Source organism: Buteo buteo, chromosome 2, assembly GCF_964188355.1.
Source record: "Buteo buteo chromosome 2, bButBut1.hap1.1, whole genome shotgun sequence".
Taxonomy (NCBI): Eukaryota; Metazoa; Chordata; class Aves; order Accipitriformes; family Accipitridae; genus Buteo; species Buteo buteo.
In genome coordinates, this window is record NC_134172.1 from 70,877,343 (window position 1) to 70,905,115 (window position 27,773).

Here is a 27,773-nt window from a genome sequence, read left to right on the forward strand (position 1 = left end):
TGCAGAACAGGGGACGTGAAGCACATCCACGTGGAGCTTTTTGTGTTTCGGGAGGTTGCTGTTGTCCGATACGTGGGAATGAAAGATATTTTCAGGCCTAAACTAGCTGATGTGAACGGAGAAGAGCTGTAGCCAGAAGAGACATGAGGAACATCAGGAAGATCTACAAGGCTGTGTTTTAATCAACAGTGCAACTTCCCTTATCCGTCTCCAGTTAGTACAGTAAAAAGAAAAAAAAAATTTAAAAAAAGGAAATGAATTCCGCTTTGTCTTGCAACACATATTCCAAAACCTGTACCCCAAGACATCGTACGAAAACTTGCAGAGATAATTACAAAACAAAATGTTTTGGAGACTCATTGCATTTTAAGCCATTTACCCGGTTAAGTCAACCTTAAGGTACTCAGCATTTAACAGCAAACAGAGCCAAGGTACTGGTTCTATCAGTGATTCCTTGAAGCTACTTTAAAATAGCAATGCCGGTCTTAGCGGTTGGATTTTATTTCATTTAATTCTAATGCCGCATTTTGGACACACATGGCCGAGAGGTGCAATAGCTGAAGACAAGAGCAAAGCAGCTAGGTGGCACAGGAGCTCCGTGAACCCGGCCCGGAGATGGGCAGCAGGCTGCAGGAGAGTCCCTGCTGCTGCTGAGCCCACCAGGAGAGCCATGGTTGGTATCAAACTGCTGGAGCCCCTCTCGCTCCAGCTTTGGGGGGGCGAGGTGGGCGACTAGTTTAAACCCCTACCAACCACCCCTCCCCTTCCACTTCTTAGGCCTGCTGCTGGTCAAGTTCCAGGAGGACTACAGACAGACAGACAGATGCTGCACCTGAGCCAAAACCTCCCAGTTTGGTCCTGTCTCATCAAGGCAGGTCTGCTGATGCTGGCCATGCTGTCTTGTGCAAACAGCTGTGGGCCAAACCAGTCCTGGAGCTTTTTTTTTTCTTTTTTAAATAGCGCAGAACAAAAACATGCCAGAAAGACACACTTCTGCCAATGCACTTGTGGTCCATAGGCTGCCTTAAAGAGTACCCCCTTCACTCGAGCCACCGGTGCGACTGCCTCACGTTTATTCCAGCAAACGCTAGCTCTGAGCTGGGTTTCTCCTTGTTTGTCCCCAGTATTTCACAGAGGCAGCAGACAGGTCAAGGCTGCAGACGAGCGGAGAGAACACAGATAACTTGGTCCAGCAGCAAAATGAAACAAAATTGGAGAAGTCAAAAGACATCAGAAAGCTGAGCACTTTGCAACGCATCCATGGAAACTTCAAACACCAAACCCAAGCCCATCAGGCCATCCTGAAGACTGGCTTAAGAAAAGGCAGAGCGGGATTTTAAGGCACTTTGCAGTAATCTTCCTCAGTTTACCAGAGTGCAATGCTTCCCCTTGCAGATGAGTCCCCAAACAGCATAAAGAAATACATCTGCAGGCCCTTGCATCACCATGAGCAGCCGGCCAGCTAGAGGACAACTACAGACTTGGCAGAAGTCGAAGGCCTGAAAGATCTTCTCCTGAAGGTCCAGGGAGCAGGATACTCCACATCTTTCCGTGGAGGTGAGAGACTGAAATCAAATAGCTTTTAAAAGCATCTGGTTAAAGTGAAATGCAGGCCATCTCTGTGGAGTTTAAAAGGAGTGCCTTATTCTGCTTTAGCTCTAATCTGTTCGTAATCAACTTAAGACAAATTTATCTTAAGCCAGATTTACATCTGTTAAGAAGGATCCACGCAGCCTTTTGCTCCAGAACTGCAGTACTGATTTTACGGATGCATCCACTATTTTAAATGGCTGAAACAGTTTCCAGAAACCAACTGAAGACCAAAGAACAAGCCAGTATTATGCAGGTATCCATTAACCTTCCTCCAAGGAGTGGGAAGCTTTAAGATACACCTCAACTCACAGCAGGGAGGGGAAGATCAAGGATTACAATACCAGAACTTGCCACAAGCCGTGCCCCTCACCACTGCCTCTATGAACAGCGACATGAAGATGGGACCCTGGGAGATGCCAGCCATGTCGGGTGTGTTGAGTCACTCTGAACAAGAGCTGCCTCAGGAGTTGAGCACCGCATCAGCATGTAAAACACCATCCAGCTATTAACTGCTGTCCCACTTCCTCATAATTAAGCAAGATTAACAGATAGTCCCAGCAGCCACCAGTATTAGTAGCTCAGATTTGTTTCCAGTAAGACTATAGATCAAGTGGCTGAGAGAGGTTTAGGCAACAGCAATTGCCTTTAACAGCACTCTTGAAGTACAAATTCCAATAATTTATGTGCTTCAGATCCATTTGTTACATACGCTGCACCACTGCTGTTCACTTGGCATTTAAATTTGCAGGAAGAGATGAGCTCTCAAAGGATTTAGTGCTTAAGGCTATTTTACACTAGAGTCCTGAGCATCTACCCAGTTCTGTACTGGGCTTTGACACTGGTTTACGTAACTCAAACTGGGGTCGAGGGTGAGGGAGAGGAGAAGAAAAGTGTGAGGGCAGGACTACCGATCTGTTAGAATATGGATTATGGGAGTCTCAAAGTAGAAGCAGGCACGAGTTTAAACTTCTGTCAAGATGGCAGAAGTAACTACTGCAGTTCTTTGTACTCACAGCAATAGATGTTGTTTCCTAAGCATTGCTACACCTCTAAAACCGAAGGACACTCACACTGGAAGGTGAGAAGAGGAAGAAGCACTCTTTGCTCGGGACGCATGGTAGTTTGCATCCCCACCTCACCAGCATTCAGCATATATTCTGTTCAACACCTGTCACACCTGTTACGCCAAAGAAATTTAAAGTAAGTTTCAGCCACAAATATTAACAGATCTAACTTCACTGATTCAGAGTAGTGACCACCACGCTGACTTCCATGATAGCGGAAGTTACCTTTCTTCCCACCCAAATTTAATATTCACATCTCATTTTTTTTAATATAAAGCTAAACAGCCAGTGCTGGGAAATTAAAACAAGTAGAGACAAAAATACTTCTAGGAACAACTTTGAGCCAACAGGTTTGGCACAGAATCACACCTCATAAACACCTAGATCTGGAAGAAGTAAGCAATAATTAACTAAGAACCTGCCAGCTTGCAACAATCTTCCCTAACCAAGTCTGCAACCTCCTGGTTGCTCCCCTGGGTGCTCTGTATTCTTATACATGGTGTGTTCTTACACACAGCCTTCTTTGCCAAGGCTTTTGATAGCATGGGTGGGAGAAAAAGGGGAAAACCTGCTCTTTTCACCAAACATAGTATGAAATCACACACCCATCTTCCACAATAACAGCGTTAAAGGAGTATTCCTTCCTCCTCCTCCAATTTCAACTAAATGCATTTTGAGACTCCCACTAAAGTGGAAGTATTCTTTACTGTCAAAGCTACATAGAGACCTGGTATTGACTGTGACAACTGGAATAGACAATAGTTTCATGGAATGCTATAAAGTTCTCCAAGGGTCTGAATCATTTAAACACATTAAGTATTTTGTATCCAAGGTACCAACTGCGATTTTAATCTGCAGAACTCAGCTCAGACACATCTGCATTCAGCAGTTTCCACTGAAGGAGAGTTGCCAAGTCCCAACCCTTTCAGAAGTTGTGGTCCTTCGTATCTCAAGAAGTTGAGATCAAGGTCAGTCTAAACCTGTGACTTAAAAACACCTTACCATGCTCTTCAGGGAAAGACAGTTTGAATTCAACACAATTTACAGCCAGGGAAGGGAAAATAGTCTTAGATTTGACCATCAGTAACCTTCCATTTAGGAAAGAATTAAACAAGATGCAAATCACATTAACTTGATCAAGTTCCTGTTGGATGTTCTTAGGGGAACTTCTCCACCTGCAATCCAGCTGAGTTACTCCTTAGCATCCAAAGCAGAATTACTTGGACTTCTTGAAAATTGTTGAAGTCTGGCATAATATAGTGTCAAGCTCCTACAATGCTGACAAACAATTGATCACTTCAACCTAAACAAGACTTAACAGGCTGCGAAGTGTTTCAGGTAGCTGGAACAGCATGAAGCATTTTGTAACCAGTGATCAGGTTCTTGGACTAAGTGCTCACAATGCATGAATGAAGAACAGCAACAAGACTTAACAAACATGATTAGTATTATCCAACCGCTTTGTTATAAATATATTATATACATTCAAACATCACATTAAAATATTATTCCATTACACCAGAAGAGATTAAGGCTTTATATTATTTACAGAAACAAGCAAGCACCTTAAAAAAAAAAAAAAAAAAAAGAACAAAATACCAGTCATTGACATTTCCCTTCTAACATTACAAGTTTGATACCTTGAGCTCTTTAATACAGCTATTTGCAATGTGCCCAATGCTAGAACTATTTTAAACATTTATTGTCAGGGTAGGAAACACTTAATAGAAGACTCATCAGCGAGCACTCCACATGAACAAATGAGAGCATGTGTTGTACTGGGTGCCCTCCCTCTCCTCAGAGGCTTGTTAAGTTGAAGGCTTATGCAGAAACGGTTTGCTCAATTCCACGTAGATAGTAGAACAATTTTATTTTAAGGGAAGCTGAAGACACTTGAGGATTCGTGGCCCACTGGTGGAGTGGGATTCTCAAAGTCTGTTCCACATCACATCAATTAGATTTAACATGATAGCGAAGACAGAGCTCTAACTTTATCAATTACTAAGTGCATTGAACAGTGATGATTTTATAGGCTTCCATTACTCTGACACACTGTTTTCATGCAACGTATTTGGACTCAAACATGAAGTGACAAACTGTTGTCACCATTCCCCCTATAGGTCATAGGCAACAAGCTATTTTTGAAGTGTTAAATGTTGATACAACACATGTTTACTATGCCACCATGTACCAATGGAGTGACTGTCCTGCCTTCTGGCTTGCCTGATAGCCTTATGAGATACAGTGATGAAGCATTTTCTAAGATGTACGCAGACATGGCTAAACAAAAAGGTGCTCAGTAAGAGTAATCATCTTCATTTCAAGTATTGTTTTAAGAATTAGTTCTTTTCATTACAGTCTGTGTTAGCACTTTTTAGTTTGTGCTTTAGAGTCTGTTATTTCTTTGCAGGTCTTGAATTTGGCTGATGGCTTTATTTTTTATTTTTTTTTAAAAAACAACATTGGCAACAAGTTAAGGATTGCAGAAGGCTGGCAAAAGTTATTTAATTTTCTGAGCCCATTTCATATCATCTGCTCTTGGCTTCTCCCCAGTAACTCCTTGGATAATGTTCTCCAAACACCTCCAGAATCTTATCTTCTCTAATGGATAGTTCAGCCAACCTAAGTGATTGCAAAGGAAGAAAAGGATTAGTTTGTCATAGCACCCAAAGTTCAATGCCTCACAATGTTTATTTCATAACATTCTTTTAATTAAACACAAGGTAAATGTAAGGGGAGTTCAGAAGTGGACTACTCTATGGCCATTGCAAAGCTATCAGAAAACAGACCATCAAGCTGAATGATTTGTGCTAGAAGCAAGACATTTGTATTAGTAGCACCTTTGAGTATTGAAATTTAAGGAACCAAACAAAACCCCCAACACAACAATTTCAGCTATTTTCCCCCCCAATTAGTTTCCCCATCAACAAAGCCAGCTCAGCTTTTCCCTGTGTTTCTCATTCAGGCGTACAGCAAGAAAGTACACACAACATGGCTCTGAAATCTCAAATGCATTATTAATGCCACAGTTTCTAGAAAAAAAGAAATAATAAAAAAAATTTTAAAAAAGATTTCTGTTTGGGACCTAAACACCACTAAGGCTCAGCAAACAAAGCGAAGTTTTTTCTTAAACAAAGCCTCATGTTTAGATAGTTCCAACATCAGTTTTCATTTCTAAGGTACTTAAATGTGACCTTGGGCAAAATTAAAGTTTTCATAACTGATTACTAACAAAGCCTCTGATGGGGAAATCTTGTTGTAGTACCATGCTGCCTTTAACAGCAGCTGACATAGGACACTTTCCGAATTAAAAGAGCAGCACCACTAGCAGCACGCTCCCAAAGCTGTACAACTCTGCTATCAGGGCGCTTCTGCTTCCCAGTAACCAGAAAGGCTGTAACAGGGTGATGTGGGACAGGCTTCTACCATTTTATGTAAAAACGGCAGTAAGGGCCATCCGCATGCAACAGGAGTTTAATGCATCTTTCCTAGCCTACAGATTTAGGGTATTTTGAATGCTTTGTAGAAACGTTGCACTGTACAGACTGTGAGGCTGGAACTCACACCGGCTTAATAGGTCTCACCCTGAATTCAGAAGAGCTTTATGCCTCAACTTTTAGGATACTTATTAGCACATTAACTTGATTTTCTGATACTGTATTTTGATGCCAACCTAACTACGTGTAACTGATAGGAGAGTGCACAAAGAAGCAATTTCACAGGGTTTTATTGCATAGTAATTTTAGGCCTCTGTTTTATTAAATAGTTGTCCTGGTTTCGCTTGGGATAGATTTAATTTTCTTCCTAATAGCTGGTATAGTGTTATGTTTTGGATTTAGTATGAGAATAATGTTGATAACACACTGACTGTTTTTAGTTGTTGTTAAATAATGTTTAGTCTAAAGTCAAGGATTTTTCAGCTTCTGATGCCCAGCCAGCAAGAAGGCTGGAGGGGCACAAGAACTTGGGAGGGGACACAGCCAGGGCAGCTGACCAAGACTGGCCAAAGGGGTATTCCATACCGTGTGATGTCATGCCCAGTATATAAACTGGGGGGTACTTGGCCAGGGGGGATTGCTGCTCGGGAACTAACTGGGCATCAGTTGGTGAGTGGTGAGCAATTGCATTGTGCATCACTTGTTTTGTATATTCCAATTCTTTTATTATTATTATTATATTTATTATTACCATTATTATTATTTTCTTCTTTTTTTTTCCTCCACAGGGGGAGCTTAGTTGCTGGCTGGGGTTAAACCACAACAACTATAAAACTAGGAAAACCAAAAGAAATCAGCACTGGGAAATGTTATTTCCCTGTAGAAGTTTTCCTACAACCAGAAAGAGATGGATGTACACAGGGTTATATTAGTTATCCCACACTTGGAGAACTGTTCCATAAGCACATGTTACACTTCACTCATGTACATTTCTGGAAAACGGAAGACAACAAAACCAAAGGAGAGGCAGGAATGAAGAAGTTGTTACCACAATGGAAACTGTGAGCTAGCAGCAGCGGTTCGTGTTAGAGGACAGAGCTAAAACGCAGGATAGCACAGGCAAGCCTGGAACATGGGAAAGCTGCCGCAGAGCCAGCTCTGCCAGGTTTGAGTACCATCCCTACAGCAGTGACACAGCCAGCAGAAGGAAAACAACTGTTCTTGCTGGTGATGTCTTGGACTACGTGTATAGCTATTACGGGACAGAAATACTAAAGCGAGAGAACGTTCGGGATATTCACTGCTGAAAAATACCACATTTCTAGAGAGCTAGATTGTTCCTAATCGGACACAACTACAGCTTCAACAACCTACTGAAACAGGCGCTGTTTTCAACCACGTTCAGTAGTTGGACGTGACCTTCCCTAGCTCACTTGCGATCCGGCAGCTCCACTCAACTCACTGTATACTGGTGCCCTTTAGGAAATCAGCCCATGCAATTCTCATTAACACAGCCATCACCCCTCAAGGAATGGATGACTCCTTCCTGGGGTCTAAAAATGGCAGTCAGTCCGAAAGCTTTAACACTGGGAATGCCAGAAAGCTCCGTTATCTGATACCTTCCCTGGCAACGATACAGTGGCAGACATTTAGGTACACAGGTCAGCTCTGAAACCAAGTATATTCTTTGGACTTGGCTGTCTACTCTTAAGTCACTAACAAGTGCATTACAATAACTAGTCCTATTTTATTCTATAAAGCCCCCTTTTAAATAGTGTATTGATTGCGTATTTCTGTCTGCCTCCTCACTTCTACCCTAGAAGAAAGAGAATTAGGGCTGCAGAAACACTTTCCTCCACTGGAAAATCCAAGTATACAATCTATCATGCTGTGTTATGCCAGGCTAGTACGGTATGAACACTTATAAAAAGCATGGAGTGAACAGAAGCACATGCTGTTGTTTTTTTTTTAATGAGAAAAACCACAACTAGCCCAAGACTGCTAATAACGGTCAGGTTTAAACTTTCAGGACATAATAGGACTGAAGAAAAGCTCTTAGGGTGGCAAGAGTTTTGTCAAGTCACGTTTTGTCAAGTTATGCTTCTTAACTGTACCATGTTTTTACATGACATTCTGGTTATCAGAACTAGATTTGTTTCTTGGCAGAGATTTCAAAACCGACATAAAATGTTGGTCAAAGCCAATGACAGAATGAAGAACCAGAGTGGTTTATTTCCAGCTGTTTCATTAATTTGATAACTTATTCAGGATTGTGCAACACTGGTGACTGAGTATACCCCGCCTGTACAGTGGGCATAAAATTGAATATAGACATAAGAGGAACCTAAAGCCAGTTTTCTGCAAGCCTGATCACTCCTCTGCCCCAAATCAGAATGAATGAATGCTGAAAATCCAGAAGCCTTGCTTTAGAAATGAGCATTCAAGGTAAGTTGCACTTGCAGATGATAGGCTCTTTTGAAGGAACAGCACCTTTAAGACTTTAATGAACAAAATCCATTACTAGCATGGGATTACCAAGGTATCATGCGATCGGATCTCAGTACCACTGACTATCCTATTAGGCTGAAAGTTAGCTTTTAGCAAATCACAAATCTTCCCCCCACATTTTTTATGCAACAAAACCAACTACAGTTTTGCTAAGAGCTTGTGTGGCTAAGAGCACAGTTAACTTCACCATGTCATTTTCTAGGTCTTTTAGAGGCTGTCACTAAATTGCCTCTTGCCAGGTGAATTGCACTAGACTACTGAAGAGAGCTTGCAGTATGAACCAGATGGCAGTACCAGTTGTAATGCAGAAGTACGTCTCGTGTGGAGACACATGATGGATCCTGTGATGCTTCCGTGGCAGGATAACATGCCAGTCCTGTAGAAATATGACCCAGCGTGGAAGACCAAAGTACGTGTGAGACCACTTGTGAATCTGGTTCGTCATGGTTATGAAGATGATAAGGGCAAAGACATAACACTCCCAAGGACATGTTTCATATAATGCCTCTGCAAAACAAGATATGTATCTTTAAATACCATTTATGAAAAGGTAGATCGCTACTAGGAAAATGAAGTCTTGCCTAGACAGAGCTGCCTGGTGATGGAGGAACTAACAAAGGCCTCAACAAAGCTGCTTTGGCAGAAGCGTCACAAGAGCCAGTGAGCCATAAGCAATTCCAGAATGTCACAGGACAGGCTGGTAAGTGCCAATGTCTGTCAACTTGCCATAAACAGGAAGTCAAACTCTGAGTCTACCATCTATAAAATTAAATTAGTCCTTTAATTCTTGCACTTCTAGTTTGCAAATAAAGTACTTTTACACAGAGATGAAGCATTTTTATACACTTTAGAACAATGAGTTTCCCTATATGCACACAGTTTGATCCCTCTTACAAAAAGAGTATTTACTGTAACTTCTAATGCTTCTTTGCAAGACTCTTCAGCCACAGATTCTCTGCTGAGCTAGAGAATCTAGCTGTCCCACCTTCTAGTTGCCCCACCTTCAAGAAGAAAGTTTCCTTCCCTCCTCCCAGGAGCATCATGCTTCCAACAGCTATTACTTGTCATCTCGCATTCATTGATTTCTCCTAGCTTCACACAGACAAATGTTCATTTAAATATCAACAAAAATGCTAAAGATGCAAAAGTCAGAAGTAACAACTTACCTGGGGAAAAAGAAACAAATTTGTACGCCATGTTTGCCAATGGGACTAGTGTCATAAAGCAGTTGTCTCCATTGGTCTCTATAAAATCATGTCTGGTAATTGCTGTAGGGTCAATATGATGTTCTCTAAAGGGTCTGATGAAAGCCTGAAAAAAACAAATTGATAAACACAACACCATGGCTCAATAATGATCTTGGAAAGAAAAATATAAAAAACCCCCCAAAACCTCACATGCATTCAAATCTGATGACAGAGTTTAAGAGAGTTCCATAGTACAAAGCACATAAGCAGGATTCAAACTTTTGAGATGACAACATTTCAGATAATTCAATTTACACTGGCAAAGCAATTCAGTTCCCCGACTCAAATCCAGTTTTTCATTGCTTTTCAGTTTTATTCTTCTTAATTTTCACTTAGGACCTTTAGTCTCTAGATCTCAAAAACAAAGCATCAGCATCTTAATTTCACAGACAAAATAAGCATGTGAAATTCACAAATACCAGTCACTTGCTAAGCAGCATAAACCAAGAAAACACTAAAAAAAATTGAAAATTCAGCCTAACATTTTGTATAGGCTACAGATGACAGCATTAGCAGACTAAATGCAAGATAAATGACTAGACAAATCAATGTAAGTCAAAAAGACTATACAAAAGTCTCCTCTAGGAGTAGATATCACATCTGAATACACAATCTCAGAGGAGACAGAACAAAGGTGATAGGACTGGGACAGTAAAACAAATGTACTTGTTTGCCTTAAACACATACATCATGCACAGTCTATGCAAAGGTGTCCTGTGCATAGGCTCCTGCAGTGCCTTTTTTTTTTTTTTTTTTTTAAACTATGGTCCAGATACAGGGATCCAAAGACTACTAAGTCTACTGAAGGTGAACAAAAATAAGCCTAAAACCAACAATCTTAATTCTGCTGGTTTAGTTCATGTATTTCTGGATAATTACAAGGAATATCCCATATACTTTTTTTATTTAAAGAGATCCTCCTAATAGAGCACTGTGAGGAGTAATTAATGGTAGCCATGAAGAAGTTCATTTTAAAAAACAGATTACTGCTTATTATAGAAGTCAGTGCATCCTCCACTAAGCCTCTGGCATTTGTAGGTGTATTGGGTTTGTGTAGCAAGGTTTTGGTAGCAGGGAGGCTACAGGGGCAGCTTCTGTGAGCAGCTGCTAGAAGCTTCCCCCATGCCTGACAGAGCCAAGGCCAGCCGGCTCCAAGACGGACCCGCCGCTGGCCAAGGCCGAGCCCATCGGCGACAGCGGTGGCGCCTCTAGGAGAACACATTTAAGAAGGGAAAAACAAAGCTGCTGCAGCACAGAAACCGCAGCCAGAGAGAGGAGTGAGAACACGTGACAGAAACAACCCTGCGGACACCAAGGCCAGGGAAGAAGGAAGGGGAGGAGATGCTCCAGGCGCCGGAGCAGAGATTCCCCTGCAGCCCATGATGAAGACCGTGGTGAGGCAGGCTGTCCCCCTGCAGCCCAGGGAGGTCCACGGCGGAGCAGATCTCCACCTGCAGTCCAGGGAGGACCCCACGCCGGAGCAGGGGGATGCCCAAAGGAGGCTGTGACCCCGCGGGAAGCCCGCGCTGCAGCAGGCTCCTGGCAGGACCTGTGGCCCCATGGAGAGAGGAGCCCACCCTGGAGCAGGTTTTCTGGCAGGACTTGTGACCCTGTGGGGGACCCACGCTGGAGCAGTCTGTGCCTGAAGGACTGCAGCCCAGGGAAGGGACCCACGCTGGAGAGGTTTGTGGAAGACTGTCTCCCGTGGGAGGGACCCCACGCTGGAGCAGGGGAAGAGTGTGAGGAGTCCTGCCCCTGAGGAGGAAGGAGCAGCAGCAACTGAGGGCAACCCCCATTCCCCATCCTCCTGTGCTGCTGCAGGGGGAGAAAGGAGAGAAAATGGGGAGTGGAGTTAAGCCTGGGAAGAAGGGAGGGGTGGGGGGAAGGTGTTTTAAGATTTGTTTGGTTTTATTTCTTATTACCCTACTCTGACTTGACTGGTAATAAATTAAATTACTTTTCCCTAAGTCTAGTCTGTTTTGCCCATGACCGTAATTTCTGAGCGATGTCCCTGTCCTTATCTCGACCCATGAGCCTTTCGTTGTATTTTCTCTCTCCTGTCCAGCTGAGGAGGGGAGTGACAGAGGGGCTTTGGTGGGCACCTGGTGTTCAGCCAGGGTCAACCCACCACAGTAGCTGCAGATGTATTATACATCTCAAATCTAAATCTTCAGTCATCACCATTCTAATACTACTACATTTACAATAGGGGCCAGTAGCACAGAGAACTGGAAAGATTCCTTACTGAAGCATGTTCATGTTTTACAAAACAGCTTTTAGAGTTTAGCCACAGGAACAATTTGCCACATCTCTGTGTTTATTGGCCTTTTTGAAGATCTAGACTAGTCTAGCCAGGTTTCTATGCTTGTGGTATCACAGACCATTCCCACAGTACCTTGGGAAGGTTTGCAAACACTGCTATTGCAAAACTGTGTGCAAACCTTAAACAAGGTGAAAAAATGGAACAGTGTCACCTTGCACATGTCACCTAGGGCAAGTGTAAACATGGCACTTTACCAGCAATATACCGTGCCATTTAGCAGCAGAGGGTTCTGGAGGTGGGGGAGCTGGTTACAATGGCAAGGCTGCAAGAAGGAGACAGCTTATATACACTGTCCGACACAGCTGGGAATTCCAGAAGCATTTCAGAAAAGTATTTCTTAACTTTTTCTAGCTTAAGGATAAAAATCTCAAACCTTTCCAACTATGGGTAGCTCCACAGATCCCCAGGTATCTGCTCCCCAGTGAAATAATCCTGATAGAAAGTCAGCCGTAATAACTCCTGCAACTTGAATGAGGAGAGAGATAGTTAGATATACACAAGCATTTTTACTGATGTATTCACATTTTATACTCATTTTACAAGTTTACTTGTTTATCTACCTCTTAGATATTTACAACCACATGAGATCTACCCAATCTGAATAAACATAAGGCCAGGCAACTAGGAAAAAGAGGTTAACAAGACACCATTTGGGCAGTTACAAACTTCATTAAATCTATAGCAAGATTTTGTGTTTAACCCATCTTCTTCAGAAGAGCTTGACAACTCTTCATAATTGCTGGTATGGAAAATACTAGTAAGTTAGAACTGAATCACTCAGATCTGCCTACCTTCTTCTTCAGTAGTGTTTAACAGATTACTTGGCTATAAAATAAACAGCTGCTAAAGCCGTTCCAACAGATAATACTATCTGCAGACCCTTCCTCTTCTCCCTTGGTCCTTTATGTCTGTAAACAAGAAGCACTGAACTCCAATGACTACAGATAAGCACTAATTAAGAAGCCACTCCTGGGTACAGCAATAGTATTTGCAAAATAATATTGGAACATCAAACAACTTCCATAACTGTGGCATCTGCAAAGCTATAGGCAAGGCCCCCAAACCCATGCTAATGATTCTCTGTAAGAGACACTGTACACTTGCAATATTTGCATACTAAGTTAGATACATCATTAAACAGAATTTGTTGCAACAAGTATAAATATTTTTCTAGCTGCCAACTACAATAACTTTAAAACTGTTGTCAAATAAAGGCGATTTTCAGTTCTCGCATGTAATGTCCCACTTTTGCCTTCATGTTCTGGATAATCTACCTATCCAAGTTTCTGGCCAATCCTGACACTTAAAAGTAAGGACATAAGACATGTTATTTGATCAGAACACCTGTATATTTTCCAGTTAGTCATAGATCTGTCAGATGGTGTTTAACAGACACCTATAACTCTTCACCTGCAGAAGTCGTCCGACTCCCAGGCTGCCAACCCCTTCAGTAATGAAGTCTCCAACACAGTCTGAGATACCCTCCTGCATGAGCTCTACTGCCAGGCTCTTCATGCTTTTGATGAAGAAAATTCAGAGAAGATTGCCGAAGAAGTTCCCTTGGTTTTAATGGGGAGGCCAGGGGAACGTGGCACACAGCATAGCAATGTGGCTATAGCAATGCAACAAAGAGCGAGATACTGCCTTGGGACCTCAACGCTTGAGGGATTTAAGACTGTCAGATCTCGCCCTTCAAAGAACAGAAACACCAGGAGGTACCAGTTCAAGCCTGCACATCTTGCTCTAAGCACGTTTCAAGAGGGATTAACCAGGTCTAGATGGAGTCTAGATTTGCTGAAGAATGAACCAGACTAAGAATCGGGATCCTTTTTCACCACAGTGCCATCCTTCCAGGTTAATAAAAATATCAGAAAGATCTTTCTGTTCCTTTTTTCTGAGATCGACCACCCAGTGAATATGTATACAAGCATGCTTGGTGATTGTGGAGCCAGCATTCAGGCTCCGAAAGGGGAAAGCAGCACATACTTCTTACCTGCAGGTCTGGTTAAAAGAATTCTGTAGAAGCATGACCCAGATTTCAAAATAGCTACTGCGGACTGTGCAAATATGATATACCTAGGAATTGATAGCATCTGATCTCAGTGCAAATCCCTCAAAATCATATACAAAGTTCATGCCAATTAAAGCACTATATACTGATCTTGCAGTCTATTGTTCAATGAGTCACACAGCAACAGGAATACAAAGATTATGTGTTCAAAATGTATGTTTCAAAGCAGCTCAGTTAGCAATTCCCTACTCTCATTTGGTGCTCAGAGCATAAAGCACAGTCACTTGCTATTGGCATGTCTGGCAGTTCTCAGAGAAGCCTCTGAGTCCATGGAAACCACAGAAGTAATCACAGGCCCAGATCACAGTGGCTCCAACATAGCTCTTTAGTTTTCGCCACTGATACTTAGAAAAATGGGGTTGTTTACAGAAGTCACCCATTGTAACATAGTCTTTGCACCAGAAACAGCAGGCAGTTGCAAAACTAGAGGCAATGCGGGAAATTGATTTTTTGCTCTGCCTGCCTCACCAACTCTTCTTCAGATGTCTGTGAAGCTAGAATTCCTGGCTTTCTCCTCCGCTAGCCAGCATTTGTTTCTCTATGTGTCTTAAGACTTTCTTCAAGCACAGCTTCTCATTTATAGTATTGAGGCTTTTTGTGATGCGCAGGTACCCCTCTGCCTGGTAAGCTGTTAGGCAAGACAATTCCAACTCATTTGTAACCCAACCCAAAAGTTGAAATTGTTAGTATACTGGTTCACCTTGCTTTGACTCCAAGACATCTTGTTACTCCTCCCTTTCTCCCAGAAGCTCAAAAGCAATCCGAGATATGCCAGGAAATAAAACAAGAAATGAGCATCTTTCCCCATAAATCACACAACTTTTATTATTTACCCTGGTCATGATCTGGACTTTGCCTGATTTTCCTACTCCAGTCAGGATACTTAAGTCAGCTGCCTTGACAGTCCAGTTTAATGAAGTTCTTGTAACATTAGCAGGATTGCTAAAGAGCAGGTAATTTTTAGAACATGAAAAAGGACAAGGTTGTTTTGTTACTATTGATCAAATGCTTTTCATCTTCAGGGCACAGCAATTACCTACAGTGCATGCAGCACAGCGTATTTCAGATATACCCCTCCTTGTGGTTACCTTTTGCTTAGCTGATCCCTCACCTCTGCAGTCCTTCCCCTTGCCTTTTGTTTTCAAAAAGGGAGAAGAAATAAAATCAGGATTAGTGTGGCACCATTACTACACCAAAAGGCTTTCTTTTCATATTATAAATCATTCCCCACTGCTGAATCCACCATCTAGTTGGCCTAAACCTTTAAATACAGCAGGACACACTTCATCCTTTATGTATCACCTTATGATACTGAAGACAGCTTATTTTTTAAGCAGTAAATTCTGCATATTTGTTTTTGTTTCAGACCACACATGTAAGCTACAGTGAGACAGGGTGGAGCACAATAGCTTTTTAGATCTGCACCTAGCAGCTGAAAGAGCAAACAGCCTTGATTCAGGGGGAAGATAGCCAAACAACACTTCGCTTTACAACAACTAAAATACCATTCTTGCTGAGGTAATCACCCTATTAACCCGCATCGCCTCCAGCACTCTGCATTATCAGAGCTTGAAATAACAGCGGGAAGAACAACAAAAATAGAGGCAAAATACTGACAGTTCAATAGATATTTTGCATGTTACTTTGATGTCTGCTGGTAGAAAGCTAAGAGGAAAGAATGAAGGGTGCCTGAAGCAGTGCATTATACTAAGGCAATCTGAAAAAAACCTAACTACCACAAACCATGTTTCAGCTGTATTGCAGAAGGGCTGGCTCGCTCTTCAGCAGTTGTGTATGAGTTGTAATAGAAGAGCAAAAACTGTACCAAAGGTTAGACATGACTAGCATCATAACACTTAGTTTGCAACCTGTCTCCAGGCTCAGAAGGCACATCAGACAGCAGTGAATTGAACTCGATATTCTCATATACCTAGCTAGCACTGCCTTTAGTTAAAATGGGAAAACCAAGGCACAGGTGTTCAGCCACTTCTCTAAGGTGGTGTAAGATCTTGATGCTCCTTCATCAGGGTTGGGAGGGTGAGATAAGATTGACAGCCCTGAACATGAATCAAGAGTTAATCATAAAGTCAGAAATAGCAGGATATCCACAGTATAGATATATATGAACTGCAAACGGTAGATTCACACACATTGGAAGCAAGATCAACAAAGCATTGGAGAAATACTGCTCTGAACACATTAGTGTTACTCCAGCCTGCCGAGTGGTGGGATCAGCCCATCTATGGCTTATGTCTGAAGAAGAGGCGAGTACTTAAAAAACACAGGCGGAAAGGAAGAAGGCGTTGCAGTTAAGGAAGCTGTAGAACTTGCTCAGAACACCAGCATTTCTTTGTTTTGGACTGCTGAATCAGGAGAAAAGGCCTAGCATACAGGGGGACCAAAGGTGTACAAACGAACTTCAACCAGTAGCAGATGTTTTCAAGTAAGCGAACACATGACTGACATCCACATTTGCTAGCATGGCTGCTCTTTTCCAGCTGCTCCGTACTTGTGATCCTTTGCGTGGGCATGCCTACAGGCACAGCAGCACCCTCGGGACACGGCCGAGGAAGCAAGTGCCCCTTGCGTAAGTCAGGGGACGTGTCCCAGCACGACCGCTGGCACCCAGACAGACAAGTCACCTGCCGGGCGGTGGGTCGCAGGGCTTGAGGCTCAACTGGCCCAAACATATAACCAACACAAGGTGGCTTTGCTCCCGCTTGTGCTCTGTTCAGAGACCAGGTAATATGTAGGCGTTTGTGTCACAGAAAAGCCTCCTCTTCCTTGCTTAAGTACCAAACTCAGAGATGACAACTTGCAACCTTCACGAAGGGCTGGCTTCCCTTGTGAGTGACTCACACGTCGCTTCCTGCGACCCGGCTGCTCCCAGGCTCGAGTGGAAGGAAGCCAAATCAGAGCGGGATATTTGAGGTACAAGGTGTTCAAGAGAGAAAACTATTTTGCATGTTTCCAACAAAAAGTTGCATGTACTTCACTGAAATTTTACAGAGCCAAGCATAAGCCTGGCTTTGCATGGATAGAGTTCTCAAATTATAACCCAGAAGCCTTACAGTAGAGTATATAGAGTTTCATATTTACTCTAAAAATTCAGTTAGAGTCTCTGGAGGAAAAAAAGAAAAACAAACCAGCATAAGATGTTATTAAATAACGTAATGCTATTGTGCAACATCGTTGAGAAGTACAGCCACTTTTAATCAGTGACTGTACAAACTAGTTCGAGCACTAAAGACTCAGAGGAGTGGCTAATTCCACAACAGGAAAATTGGTTTCTAAAAAATCAATATGCTAAAGTGACAGCGGTTTGTTACTTATATGCTTATAAAAATAAAATAAAAATAAAATGCCTTAGTCATCTGCATTCCACATTTAGCAGCTTTCAGTACAGAGAAGGCAGGGGTTTTGTACTGTGGCAAGTTCGGAGGCTACGAAAATAATCCCTGAATATTTCAACAAGTATAAAAAGTGTGGCAGCTTAAAAGCAAAAAAGAAGAGTTAATAATTTTGGCTATTTAAAGCTGAGAAACATTCAGTCAGAACTGAACCTAACAGTGCAAGTAAGCAGAGAACACAGCTGAACTATGAAATAAAAGAAGGTCCTGGATATTTTACGTATTATTATATATAGTAGTTATATTACATTATAACTGGGTTTTCAAATAAGCTATGTCTATAATACATGCACTCCAGAGATGGGAAAAGTCTATCCTAAGTCACACAAGCTTATTTTGCAAGATACAGCAGACATCTCTTCTCCTTCCCCTGTATGCTCCAGTTACTCCCTGCCATGGGAAAGCCCTATAACCCACTGCCTCCCAGCAACACCACCAGAGAACGGGCCACATCTCTCACCTCACCTCTAACTGGGACAGACCTGAACACCAGCCTCAGGGCAGAAGCCACAGGGCTTGTGACACTGCCAGAAGCTACCAGTAAAAGGAGATCCCCAGGGAATCAGGGTATCGTCTCCCCTGAACAGCAGCAGATCCTAAAGCAAATATTCATCTACCAAAAAGCATGACTTGGCTAAGAATCACTACCTGATAAACTTAATGATAGGAACTGCCAAATTTTATTTTCATGTCTTTAGTCTTAGTCTATTAGCACAAAGTAAGCTATTCCTACTATTTCTCCAGCTGATGGGAGTGCTTGCGAAGCACCTGGCACATTTAAATGACAAAATCCTGACAAATTTACTTAGGCCTCAGGTTCTTAAACAAAAAGTACCATTGTGTGTACTTCTTCCCGAAAATGCATTACTAGAAAAAGCAATTAAGCCACCCCAGAAGAAAGTGCTTAAAAGAATGGAGAACAATGGATACTAAATGATAACAAAGAGCAAATTTTTCCTCACTAAAAAAAAAAAGCCAATACTTTCATCAGTATGACTAATCAAACTAATCCTCTGGCTTCATCCATTTAAAGTGCTCCCAGGAATGAAGCAGGGTGAGCTCAGCTCTCGGGAGCACGGGGCAGTTTCGTGCATGCAGGGTGGCACCCAGAGGAGGCCTAATACCTGAACACTCGCCTGGCGGGGGACATAAGCGGTCATAATTCTGGTTTTGTTCAAGGCCGGCACTCTCTCACCGAAGCTGATCGCTCTCGCACCACTTGCCGTAACCCACTCCATCAGGGCAACACTCCAACACGTGTTTGTGTTTTGGAGTGCAAGAGGCACTATTCTGAGCGAATCAGGGCCACCGAGACCCACAGTTCTTAAATCCTGGAGCCAACGTCCCCTGCAACTTTAAGAGAGCCCCTGACAACTCAGCAGGCACACAGAGCTTTCTTTGTCCCAGACCCCGCTGCTGACATAAAGAGCAATAGCACGTCCACTGCCCACACCAGTGGGAAAGCACAGACGGGGCCGGGCCACCAGCTTCCCTCCGCTGCCAGGGTCAGCGGTCTCAGGCAGGGAGAAGGGCTCATCTCCACCCCATCAGGGTACAGCCTTCACCCACCCTGCCCGAGAACGGCTGCTGGCACGCTCGAGAAGTTCGTCCCCTAATCCACGTTACATGAAGAACGGGCGACCGGTGCCAACACCACCTGCCCGAGTGCAAACCAGCAACTGCACTCCGTAATTCCGCTTTCAAGGCCAACAGCCTCCAGCATCCTTTGGTGCCAGAAAGGCCTAGAGCTCCTAAGTTAACACACGCAACTACTACAAAATGGATCAACAGAAGACAATATAATACAAATTGTGTCAGTGCAATGCAATTTTATTTGTGCAACACAAAGTATAACAAAATGTAGAATCAAAGCTTGGCCTATTTAATCACAGCTTGTGGAGTCTCCATCTTTAAGAGATGATACAGTTTAGGATGGATAACACAGTTACCTACAGCTATGAAGTAACTGATAGTTACTTCAGGGGGGGTAAGACAGCAGGCAACAAAGGTTTGGCTTATTTGGACCAACAATGAAGTAAAAGATAATTTTGCTTTGTTAACTGAGGTTTCCCTGGTGTCATTTCGAGGACCTTTTAAATCAAAATTCAAGTGGAAATTAATTTTAATGTACAAAGTAAATCCAAAGCAAAGTGACATCGTCACAGTTCTGTCTCTTGCTGTAGGGCAGCAGGACTTAGAAGCGGCTGATCCACATGCACAGCAGTCCATTTCATAAAGCATTGATGGTCTCTAGAGTGCTTTTACTCCAAGGTGTGCCAGAGCTTTCATATGTATTACACACTCATCATTGGCTCTGCAAAGCAGCTAACCAAGTGCAGCTCTGCAGAGCTACTCAAGCTTGAAACAAAAAGGTTTTGGGCCTTGATCAGAACAAGTTTCTGTTTTGAAAGTGAACTAAGCGATTTCTTTCTGCACGCTCTCTCTGGCTAACCCACAACATCTGCAATAACAAAATGTGTACCTCAAACAGGTTTAAAAAATTACCTTCCCATCTCTCAAGTCAGCAATGATTAATTTTATCTTGTGTTGTGTCACGAGATGTTTCTAAAGATATCTGCCTTACGTGGGGCAGTTCTTACGAATATGAAGAGGTTACAACACAAACTTAACTGATTTTTTTTTTTAGGCGGCAATAAACCATATCTATTAAGAACAAACGTGGCTGCAGATAGAAGTCAAATGTCAGAAACAAGTCAACCAGTTTGGAAAAAAGGCTTTAAAACCCTATACGAAGATATGAGGGAGGCAAAAATGAAAACCAGAATCCATGGTGTAACTTGCCAAACTTTTTATCTAGATGCTATTAATATACCACCTAAATATATACAACTCATGTATATTGAATAATATGCTGAACACCACAAACTCACCTAAAGGTATAAGAGCTTTCAAGCCTAATCCTACATGTTTTGGTGAGGCTTTTCTGCTTATCACACAAGTAATACTTATGCAAGCCTTATCCCCAGCACTACTACTGAGCTTCTATTACAGTGGCAGAGGCCACTCTGGTTCTGCAGTACTGCTAGGGTGGTGTCCCACTGCAGCAGGACAGTTCAGCTGCAGCTGAAAAAAATGCAGGTATTAAACCTCCATCACACCCAGCCTTCCTAACCAAGGCTGCCCTGGAGTTAACCGTGTGCATGCAAATAAAATACTAAATTTGAATCTGCATAATTGCTAGCTTGCACGAAGAGGAAAATTTTCATAGCACCTCAGCAGCAGAAGATACTCAGAATAGGGCATGACTGGATTTAACACAGAAACAACAAAATATATCCATCCTCTGCCCTCTCTCTCTCTCTGTTGTTTTGTTTTGGTTTTTTTTGTTAGTGAGGAGGAGAAAGGAATTGCCTCGTCTCTGCTAAACTAGCCTGGAAGACGAGAGACTAGCATGCCTTTTCCTTTCCAGCAAGATCATCTTTAGTCAGCAGAAAACCACCCAGTTCCAAAGGTATTCTAAAACAACGCCATAAAGTTCTCCCCTCACTCCACAGTGTGAGTACCCGTAGGTGATTCAGCACAGCAAATGACAGCATACCACATGAGTTCATTTCTTAGCAGACTGCCTGCTCACATCACACAAGGAAGTGAGTGCTTTCAGACTGCCAGCAAGAGGAGGATCAGATCTTTTTTGTCCCAAGAATTTCTAGGTTAAGGTATTTACAATATTACCCATGTTACAATTACATGTCCCTTTAAAGGCATGCAAAAAGAAGATATAACACTGCCTTTAGTTATAGATATAGGGTTTAAGTTAGGTGAAATGATGCAGAAGATTCAAACTACTCCCTATTTCTTAAAAGAAAATACATATTTACATAAGAGTACACAGGGGTCCCAACAATGCATCTTAACAGGTCTGTGCAGCAGATCAGATCCAGCCCATGGGATCACTGATCACTTTCAGATTTCCAAAGAGCTGATGAGAACTTGATCAACAGCTATGTATTTAATTAGCAGAATGTTTATTTTGTGATCTCAACTCAAAGGTCAATATTCCAATCTAAGCTTCAGGAAAGCTCTCCATAGGAACACATCTGACAATGTCTGTGACTCAATATTCCCTTTCTTACCCATTGTACTGCATGCTGTATTTATGAATCAGGACATTTATGGAGACGAGTTTCACAGAACTTAACAAAACCTAATCATCACTGGGAATTATAGACATCATTCACACTTTACCTGGAGAAATAATGTATCGAAGGAAGACAGCAAAACAAGATAGCGTGCAGCATTTATTATTTTATTGCACTTATTTTTGTACATATTATCAGTTATTTCCACACTACTTTATTTACACAGAATCCAGATTCTGCTACTTTAATCATTCACTACAACTTAAATAATATTATCAGTGAATTGGCTGCTTTATCAGTTCAACTGGTAACCAGGATATCAGAGGACTCAAGCTTTTATCAATATTAACTTTGAGATGAAAGCCAGTTGCAGACAGATTGCCCTACAGGTTAACCATCATTACTGATTCTCTTGTCTACATCTGTCCTCATCATAATGGAGCGGTTCTCATGCCATGTTCTTCTCCATTCCTCCCAACACCTCCACCTCATCAGCTGAGAGTAGGCAAGACTAAATTAGCCCAATTGAGCTGGTATGATTCATAGTGGGAGGACACTGCTCCCCCTTAGCCCCAATACAAAGCCAGTAACCTTTAAACAGCCATCAGGAATTGCCACTTCTCAGCTTTGGCAAAAATTCATAGCATCTATCATACATCACTGTTTGAATTTGCTGTTGTGCTTTTGCTTCTTTTTTTTTAAATCATTAGCAATTTACAACAGTGATTATGAACAAGTACCATTCTCTTCTAAAACATACAAGACTTCACACAGTTTATAGAAAAGTTACTTTTATTATAAAGCATGGAAGCTCAACACCTGTAGGTAGCTTATACAGTGTCCTAATGAATGACACCATTTGTTCTCCTTTCAGTTAAAAAGGCAATTCATATAAAAATATGTAAATATTTATACACACCCAACACAAGAAGTTAATATTGCATTCAATATGCATCGCAAGCACAGCAGACAACTGGTGAAACGCTGAGTTACTATTCTCTTCCCTCTCTCATCCCATATTGGAAGTTTACCAGAAAGTTATGAAAGGTATGCCTTGCAGATCTGACTCTTCCGATTTCTAAATTTAATCCTCTTTCCTTTTCTGACGTCCCCTCCCACACATACATACACGACTATACAGCTACCAGTAACATTTGCTGCCCAGATAATGCCAACAGCCTGAATCAGCCACAGATGACCACCTGCTTCAGCTCAGCCTGCTCCACTGCCCTCTCTTCTGCCTGTTCTCAAGAAAGTTTCTGTGCAACAGCATTTCAATACTATTCTAATAACACAAGACTCAGGTAAACACTGATATGTTTTGCTCTGAGTGTTAAGCAACGTTCAAGTTGTACACAGGTTTAGGCTTTGAATGATGTAATGAATGCTGTGGAGTCCCTTTTCACCCCCAGCTTATTCTGAGCCAAGTTTTCCCTTCAGCTAATTACATGCAATTCCTGATTCTATCAGTAAAGCTGCACAGCATCAAACTAGAATCCTTTACTAGTTCTTCCTCTCCTTCACCGAAAAGGTGAAATCACCAACTCACACTGCATCTAGACCAGCTAGCTCTGTACTGCCAAGATCCAGCCAACTTAAATACCTCTACACAACTAAAGCAAATATATGAGACTGAGTTTGCTTGCCTATGCTTCCAATCAAACAAAATCCTAAGAGACCAAGAGTCACTTTTATTACCACAAGAAAAAGCTGCAACTTTTCTTATATTGCTGGAAAAAACATCATCATTCAGGATAAAGGCCAAACTTTACATCCTGACATGAAAGCATAATACTCTAAAATACTTGGGTTTAGTTACCAGTCGCAAGAAATCAAGCTAGTTTGATGCCTGAAACACCTTTTGTAAGATTTCTCTTGGGCTTTTGCTTTCTGAAAAGTCCTTGTAAACATTTTTGCTGATCAATGTATTTTGTTTCCAACTCTGACAGTCTTGACAGCTATTTTCCCTCTCAATAGTCCTTACACTTGCAACGACTATGTAAGAACACCAAATGTAAGTAGCTACTTTACAAACTTCACCTTTGAGATACTGCAAAGCCACTGAAATGAAAGACAGAAAGCAGTAACAATTTTTGCAGGTGGTCTCAGTTTCGAAGGCACTACAATTGCACACACACACAGACAAACGACCCTCTCCCTTTCCAATAATAAGTCAAGCCTAAAAGATCACACATTTGTTTCCACCATTACAACAGTCTTGCCTCGTTCACAGCAGTGAACAGTTCCTACTTACATATCCCAACAATAACAGAGGGTGTGTGTTCCAGTCGCAAGTAGAAGAGAAGATTGTAAAAATTGAAACAGATAAGAGAGAAGCATAAGACGACAGAGATCCATTCTTGTAGTCTCTTTCCTGTTGGAAAAAAAAAGGAAAAAAACATGTTTTACTTTTATCTGAGGGGGCATTTTAAAGTCTGAAATAATACAGACAGACTATTCTACTGCCTGGATGACTCACTCCATTTGTCTGACAGGGAACTGAAACAGAAACTTATTTATCCATGGGAGCTGTACGTATTTTGTTAAATGACATTCCTCTTCCCCAAGCCACTACTAACCTCTTCCCTCTGCCCTTGCCCAAATAACAGGGACAAATTAGACATCATCTCATTGTCCTAGTTTCCTTTCCCCTGTGGTTGCTGGCATAATGTTCCTCTGCATCACATCTTTTTTCGTATTTGCATTTCATTCAATATTCAGTGTTGTTGGTATGGCTGAATCTGGGAGCCGATTTCTGGTTTCAGATGCCCTGTAGTTAAATCACCTTATGATCTGTAACATTTAAAATCTCAGAGCTTGTAAATAAAGCTGTTGTACTAACAGGAAAAAGCATCGTCCTGTATTTGGTGGCCCTAGAATTGCCTTCCTAACATCGCAAGTACACTTCTTAAGCTTGCTTACTTAACTCCTGCTCTTGTCTTTGCCTTCCTGCTCCCAGGAAGAAGGCTGCGACCTCTCAGCCATTCTGAGATAGCAAGAGAGAGAATAAGCAAAGAGAAAGAACTGGCACAAATTCTCTCTTGCTGTACCTTGCTGTACTACTTCGTACCTCTACAAAAACCTCATTTATCGCCTATAAAAAGAGAACAGACACATCAGAGTATGGTAACACTTTGAATATTCAGATCAGCAGCAGAAAGCTTCTGCCTGTCAAGCACTGCTAGATCTTCACAAGGCACTGATGCTGAGAGCAAGGGAACGCTCAGTGCAAGACCCGTACGGATTAAGGCATCAGAAACAGACCTTTAATGCCTAAATCCAGGAAGGAGATCTGAGCTGCCACCTTGGCCCAGAAGGGCCCTGGCTGTAGTTAGCTCTTAACACGCTCAGCAGCAGACAGGTCAGTCTTCACCTATTTTAGGGGGCCAGTCAGCACAGCTGTCTCTTGCCCAGGGCTTGCCAGAGCAGTTAACCCTGCAGTCCATCCCCCACTCCCTCCTGCAGCCTTATACACTTTGCACCGCTCGAGTTTGAGGCAAAGCAACATGCAGGGGAACGATCAGGAAGGACTACACGCGAGGTGCACGTCCTCCCACAGGAGCAGAGGCATACTCACATGTCTGGCATGTGTTCAAGACAGGAGCTTCCTTCCTACTACTCCTCTGTGTTGACCTACTGCCTGATCAAATTTCTCCTCCTAAATGCTAAATCAAGTCCTTCTTCTCAACTATACCATGCAATGAAAAGGAAACTAGGAACATCAAAGGAGGATCAGTATTATCCCTAATGTGCCTACAATGCAATATTTTAAAGAAGCGTGAACAAAGACTTTTACAGTTCAGAGTTTTGTTCTAGAAACACCATGAGTATATAAATTAACATCCTCCGCGGTAGCAGAGGAGAGATTTGTAAAATTAAATTAAGACACAAGAACAAGCATATTTCAAGACAGCATCAGGTCACAATGTGGGAGATTCTATAAAGAGATCCCTGGAGTAACGAAAGTAAGAGTTAATTAACACTCACTTCCTGCATAAGAAACCCACAGCCTGATTAGAGGAGCTAAGTGGGCAGATCCTCACAGAACAATTAGCTGACTGCAGGAAACACTAGACTCCTTACTAGCAAGTCCCACGAGTTCAGTTTATGCAAACACCACTGTACTCTGAACATAGGGATGCCAAGACGACTGTCTGGAGATATCTGAGTCGAGAAATGCAGAGGCTGGGAAGGTCAATCAGTCAAAGGAGCAGAGTCAGCACCAATAACTTGGGTTTAAAGAGCACTCAACTTTAAAAGTACGTCCCACATGAAGGACTAAGGTGCCAAAGCCACAAAGTACATGCTTCAAGAGAGTCATATTGACTCTGCACAATTACGTGTGATGCCCGTTCATAAGAATTCAGTATTTCCACATCATGTGCTTCCACTGTAACACATATTCTGACAATGTTTATGTAAGTTATTTATGTAATGCCACAAAAAAATTGCACATCTATTATCACAGCTCACTGCTGATGGATATCACTATGCACATACTACTTCACAGACTTCCCTGAAAGTTCCATCTACAGCTAAAGGTAAGGGTGGCAAATTGTTTGGGGAGGAAAATCTTTTCCTTATGAGCCAGAGCACAATGCAATAGTACAGTTAGTGACTGCTCTTCTGTAAAGCGCAAGCATCAGTCACAGCCTGGATCAGGACTGCTTATCTAGATCAGCTGAAAGACGTCACACACCACCTTCTCTCAAGGCAAGGAAGTGATGACCAATACAAGCTGAAATGGGCAGACTTGCCCTGAACAGTCTAGAAAACTGAAACCAACTAATGCCTTTGTTCTCCTATCATTACTTGGCTCTGTGCGAGTAAGAACACCTACTTTTCCAGTAATTGCCTTGAATATGCAAGCTAAGCTGTTCAGCTGACCTGCTGGACACTGCGAGATGCTGAAAAATGTGTCTTCCCTTTCCTAATCCTTCACCTGTGAAAGAATTCAACGGCAAGAATACCTAGCATTGCTCACACTGTGAGCCAAAAAACAAGTGACGCATTTTATTGTAAGGAGCTTCCAGTTATTTCCATAGCATAACCGAATAGCTGCTGTCACTTCGTTGAGCTCTGACAAAGAGCAACCTTCAGGAAGACACGACCAAAACAAAGATTCAAGCACCCCTCCGCCCCTTCCCGAGGCGCCAGTACTGAGCATCTCAGAGCAGCTCACCGAGTAAGAGTTCTGAAGCGAAAGCTTGTCGCTACCTTGCTCAGCAACCAAACCTGTGCGCCTGCTTTTGGACGGAAAGGTTAACTTTCTGCCCGTACGTTTTTGAAGGGGAAAGCATTCCTTCCGGGCCGTTTCTAGTTTGACGACCTCCACCCCGGCAGCGCGGCCCGTCTCTTAGACCCGCTTTAAGGACCCGCGCTCCCCAGCTCTGCCCAGGCCGAGAGGAGGGCGGGCGGCACACCGACGCCGGGCCGCCAGCGTGCGGCATCCCACCGCCGACAGCCCCGGGCCGCCTCGCCCAGCAGGGCCCGGCCCGGCCCGGCCCGCTCCTCCGGGGCTCCCCGGGAGGGGCCGCGCTGCCTCAGAGCGGCCTGGCGGCGGGGGCGAGGAGAGCCGGGCCTGAGGGGAGGTACCCGGCCCCTGAGGGGAGGGAGCCGACCCGCAGCCCCCCGAGGGGAATCGCCCGCCCTCCTCCCCGGCCGCCCCGCGGGGCGCAGCCCGCCGCCGCCGCCCTCACCTGGGGAGTAGAGCTCGGCCAGCTCGCGGGCCCCGGCGTGCTGCGCGCCCCACCGCCGGCTGCCGCCCTCGGGCTCTTCCGCGGCCTCCGCCTGCGGCCCCGACGCCTCCGCCCGGCGCGGGACGCTCTCGGCGGCGGCGGGGGGAGAGCCGCCGCTCGCCATAGCCCGGCCCCGCGGCGGCGGCGGCTCCTCCTCCTCCTCGTCGTCGAGGCCGGCGGGCGGCGGCGGCGAGCGGCCCCCGAGCCCCGGCGAGGCGCCCGGCGCCAGCGCTGCGGCCCGCGGCAGCATCGGGAAATGGGGCCGCGCCGCGCCGCTGCGGC

General features: G+C 43.3%; 1 protein-coding gene across 1 annotated transcript; it reads right to left on the reverse strand.

Annotated features, from left to right (window-relative positions):
• Positions 1-157: 157 nt before the first annotated feature.
• On the reverse strand, positions 158-27,773 carry PEDS1 (plasmanylethanolamine desaturase 1). Its single transcript, XM_075019134.1, has 6 exons — positions 27,453-27,773; positions 24,008-24,127; positions 12,546-12,637; positions 9,769-9,913; positions 8,897-9,109; positions 158-5,279 (listed from the first exon to the last, which is right to left on the reverse strand). The coding sequence occupies exons 1-6, from the start codon at positions 27,739-27,741 to the stop codon at positions 5,158-5,160; spliced, it is 981 nt and encodes a 326-aa protein (XP_074875235.1). The 5' UTR covers positions 27,742-27,773; the 3' UTR covers positions 158-5,157.

Excerpts from the sequence above, each read along its gene's own strand:
- PEDS1 (XM_075019134.1), bottom strand. The coding sequence starts at position 27,741 with ATGCTGCCGCGGGCCGCAGCGCTGGCGCCGGGCGCCTCGCCGGGGCTC. Across the intron at positions 9,914-12,545 it reads AGCTACCCATAGTTGGAAAG|GCTTTCATCAGACCCTTTAG; the intron begins GTTTGAGATTTT and ends TGTTTTTTTCAG. Across the intron at positions 9,110-9,768 it reads ATTTGTTTCTTTTTCCCCAG|AGGCATTATATGAAACATGT; the intron begins GTAAGTTGTTAC and ends CTTGTTTTGCAG.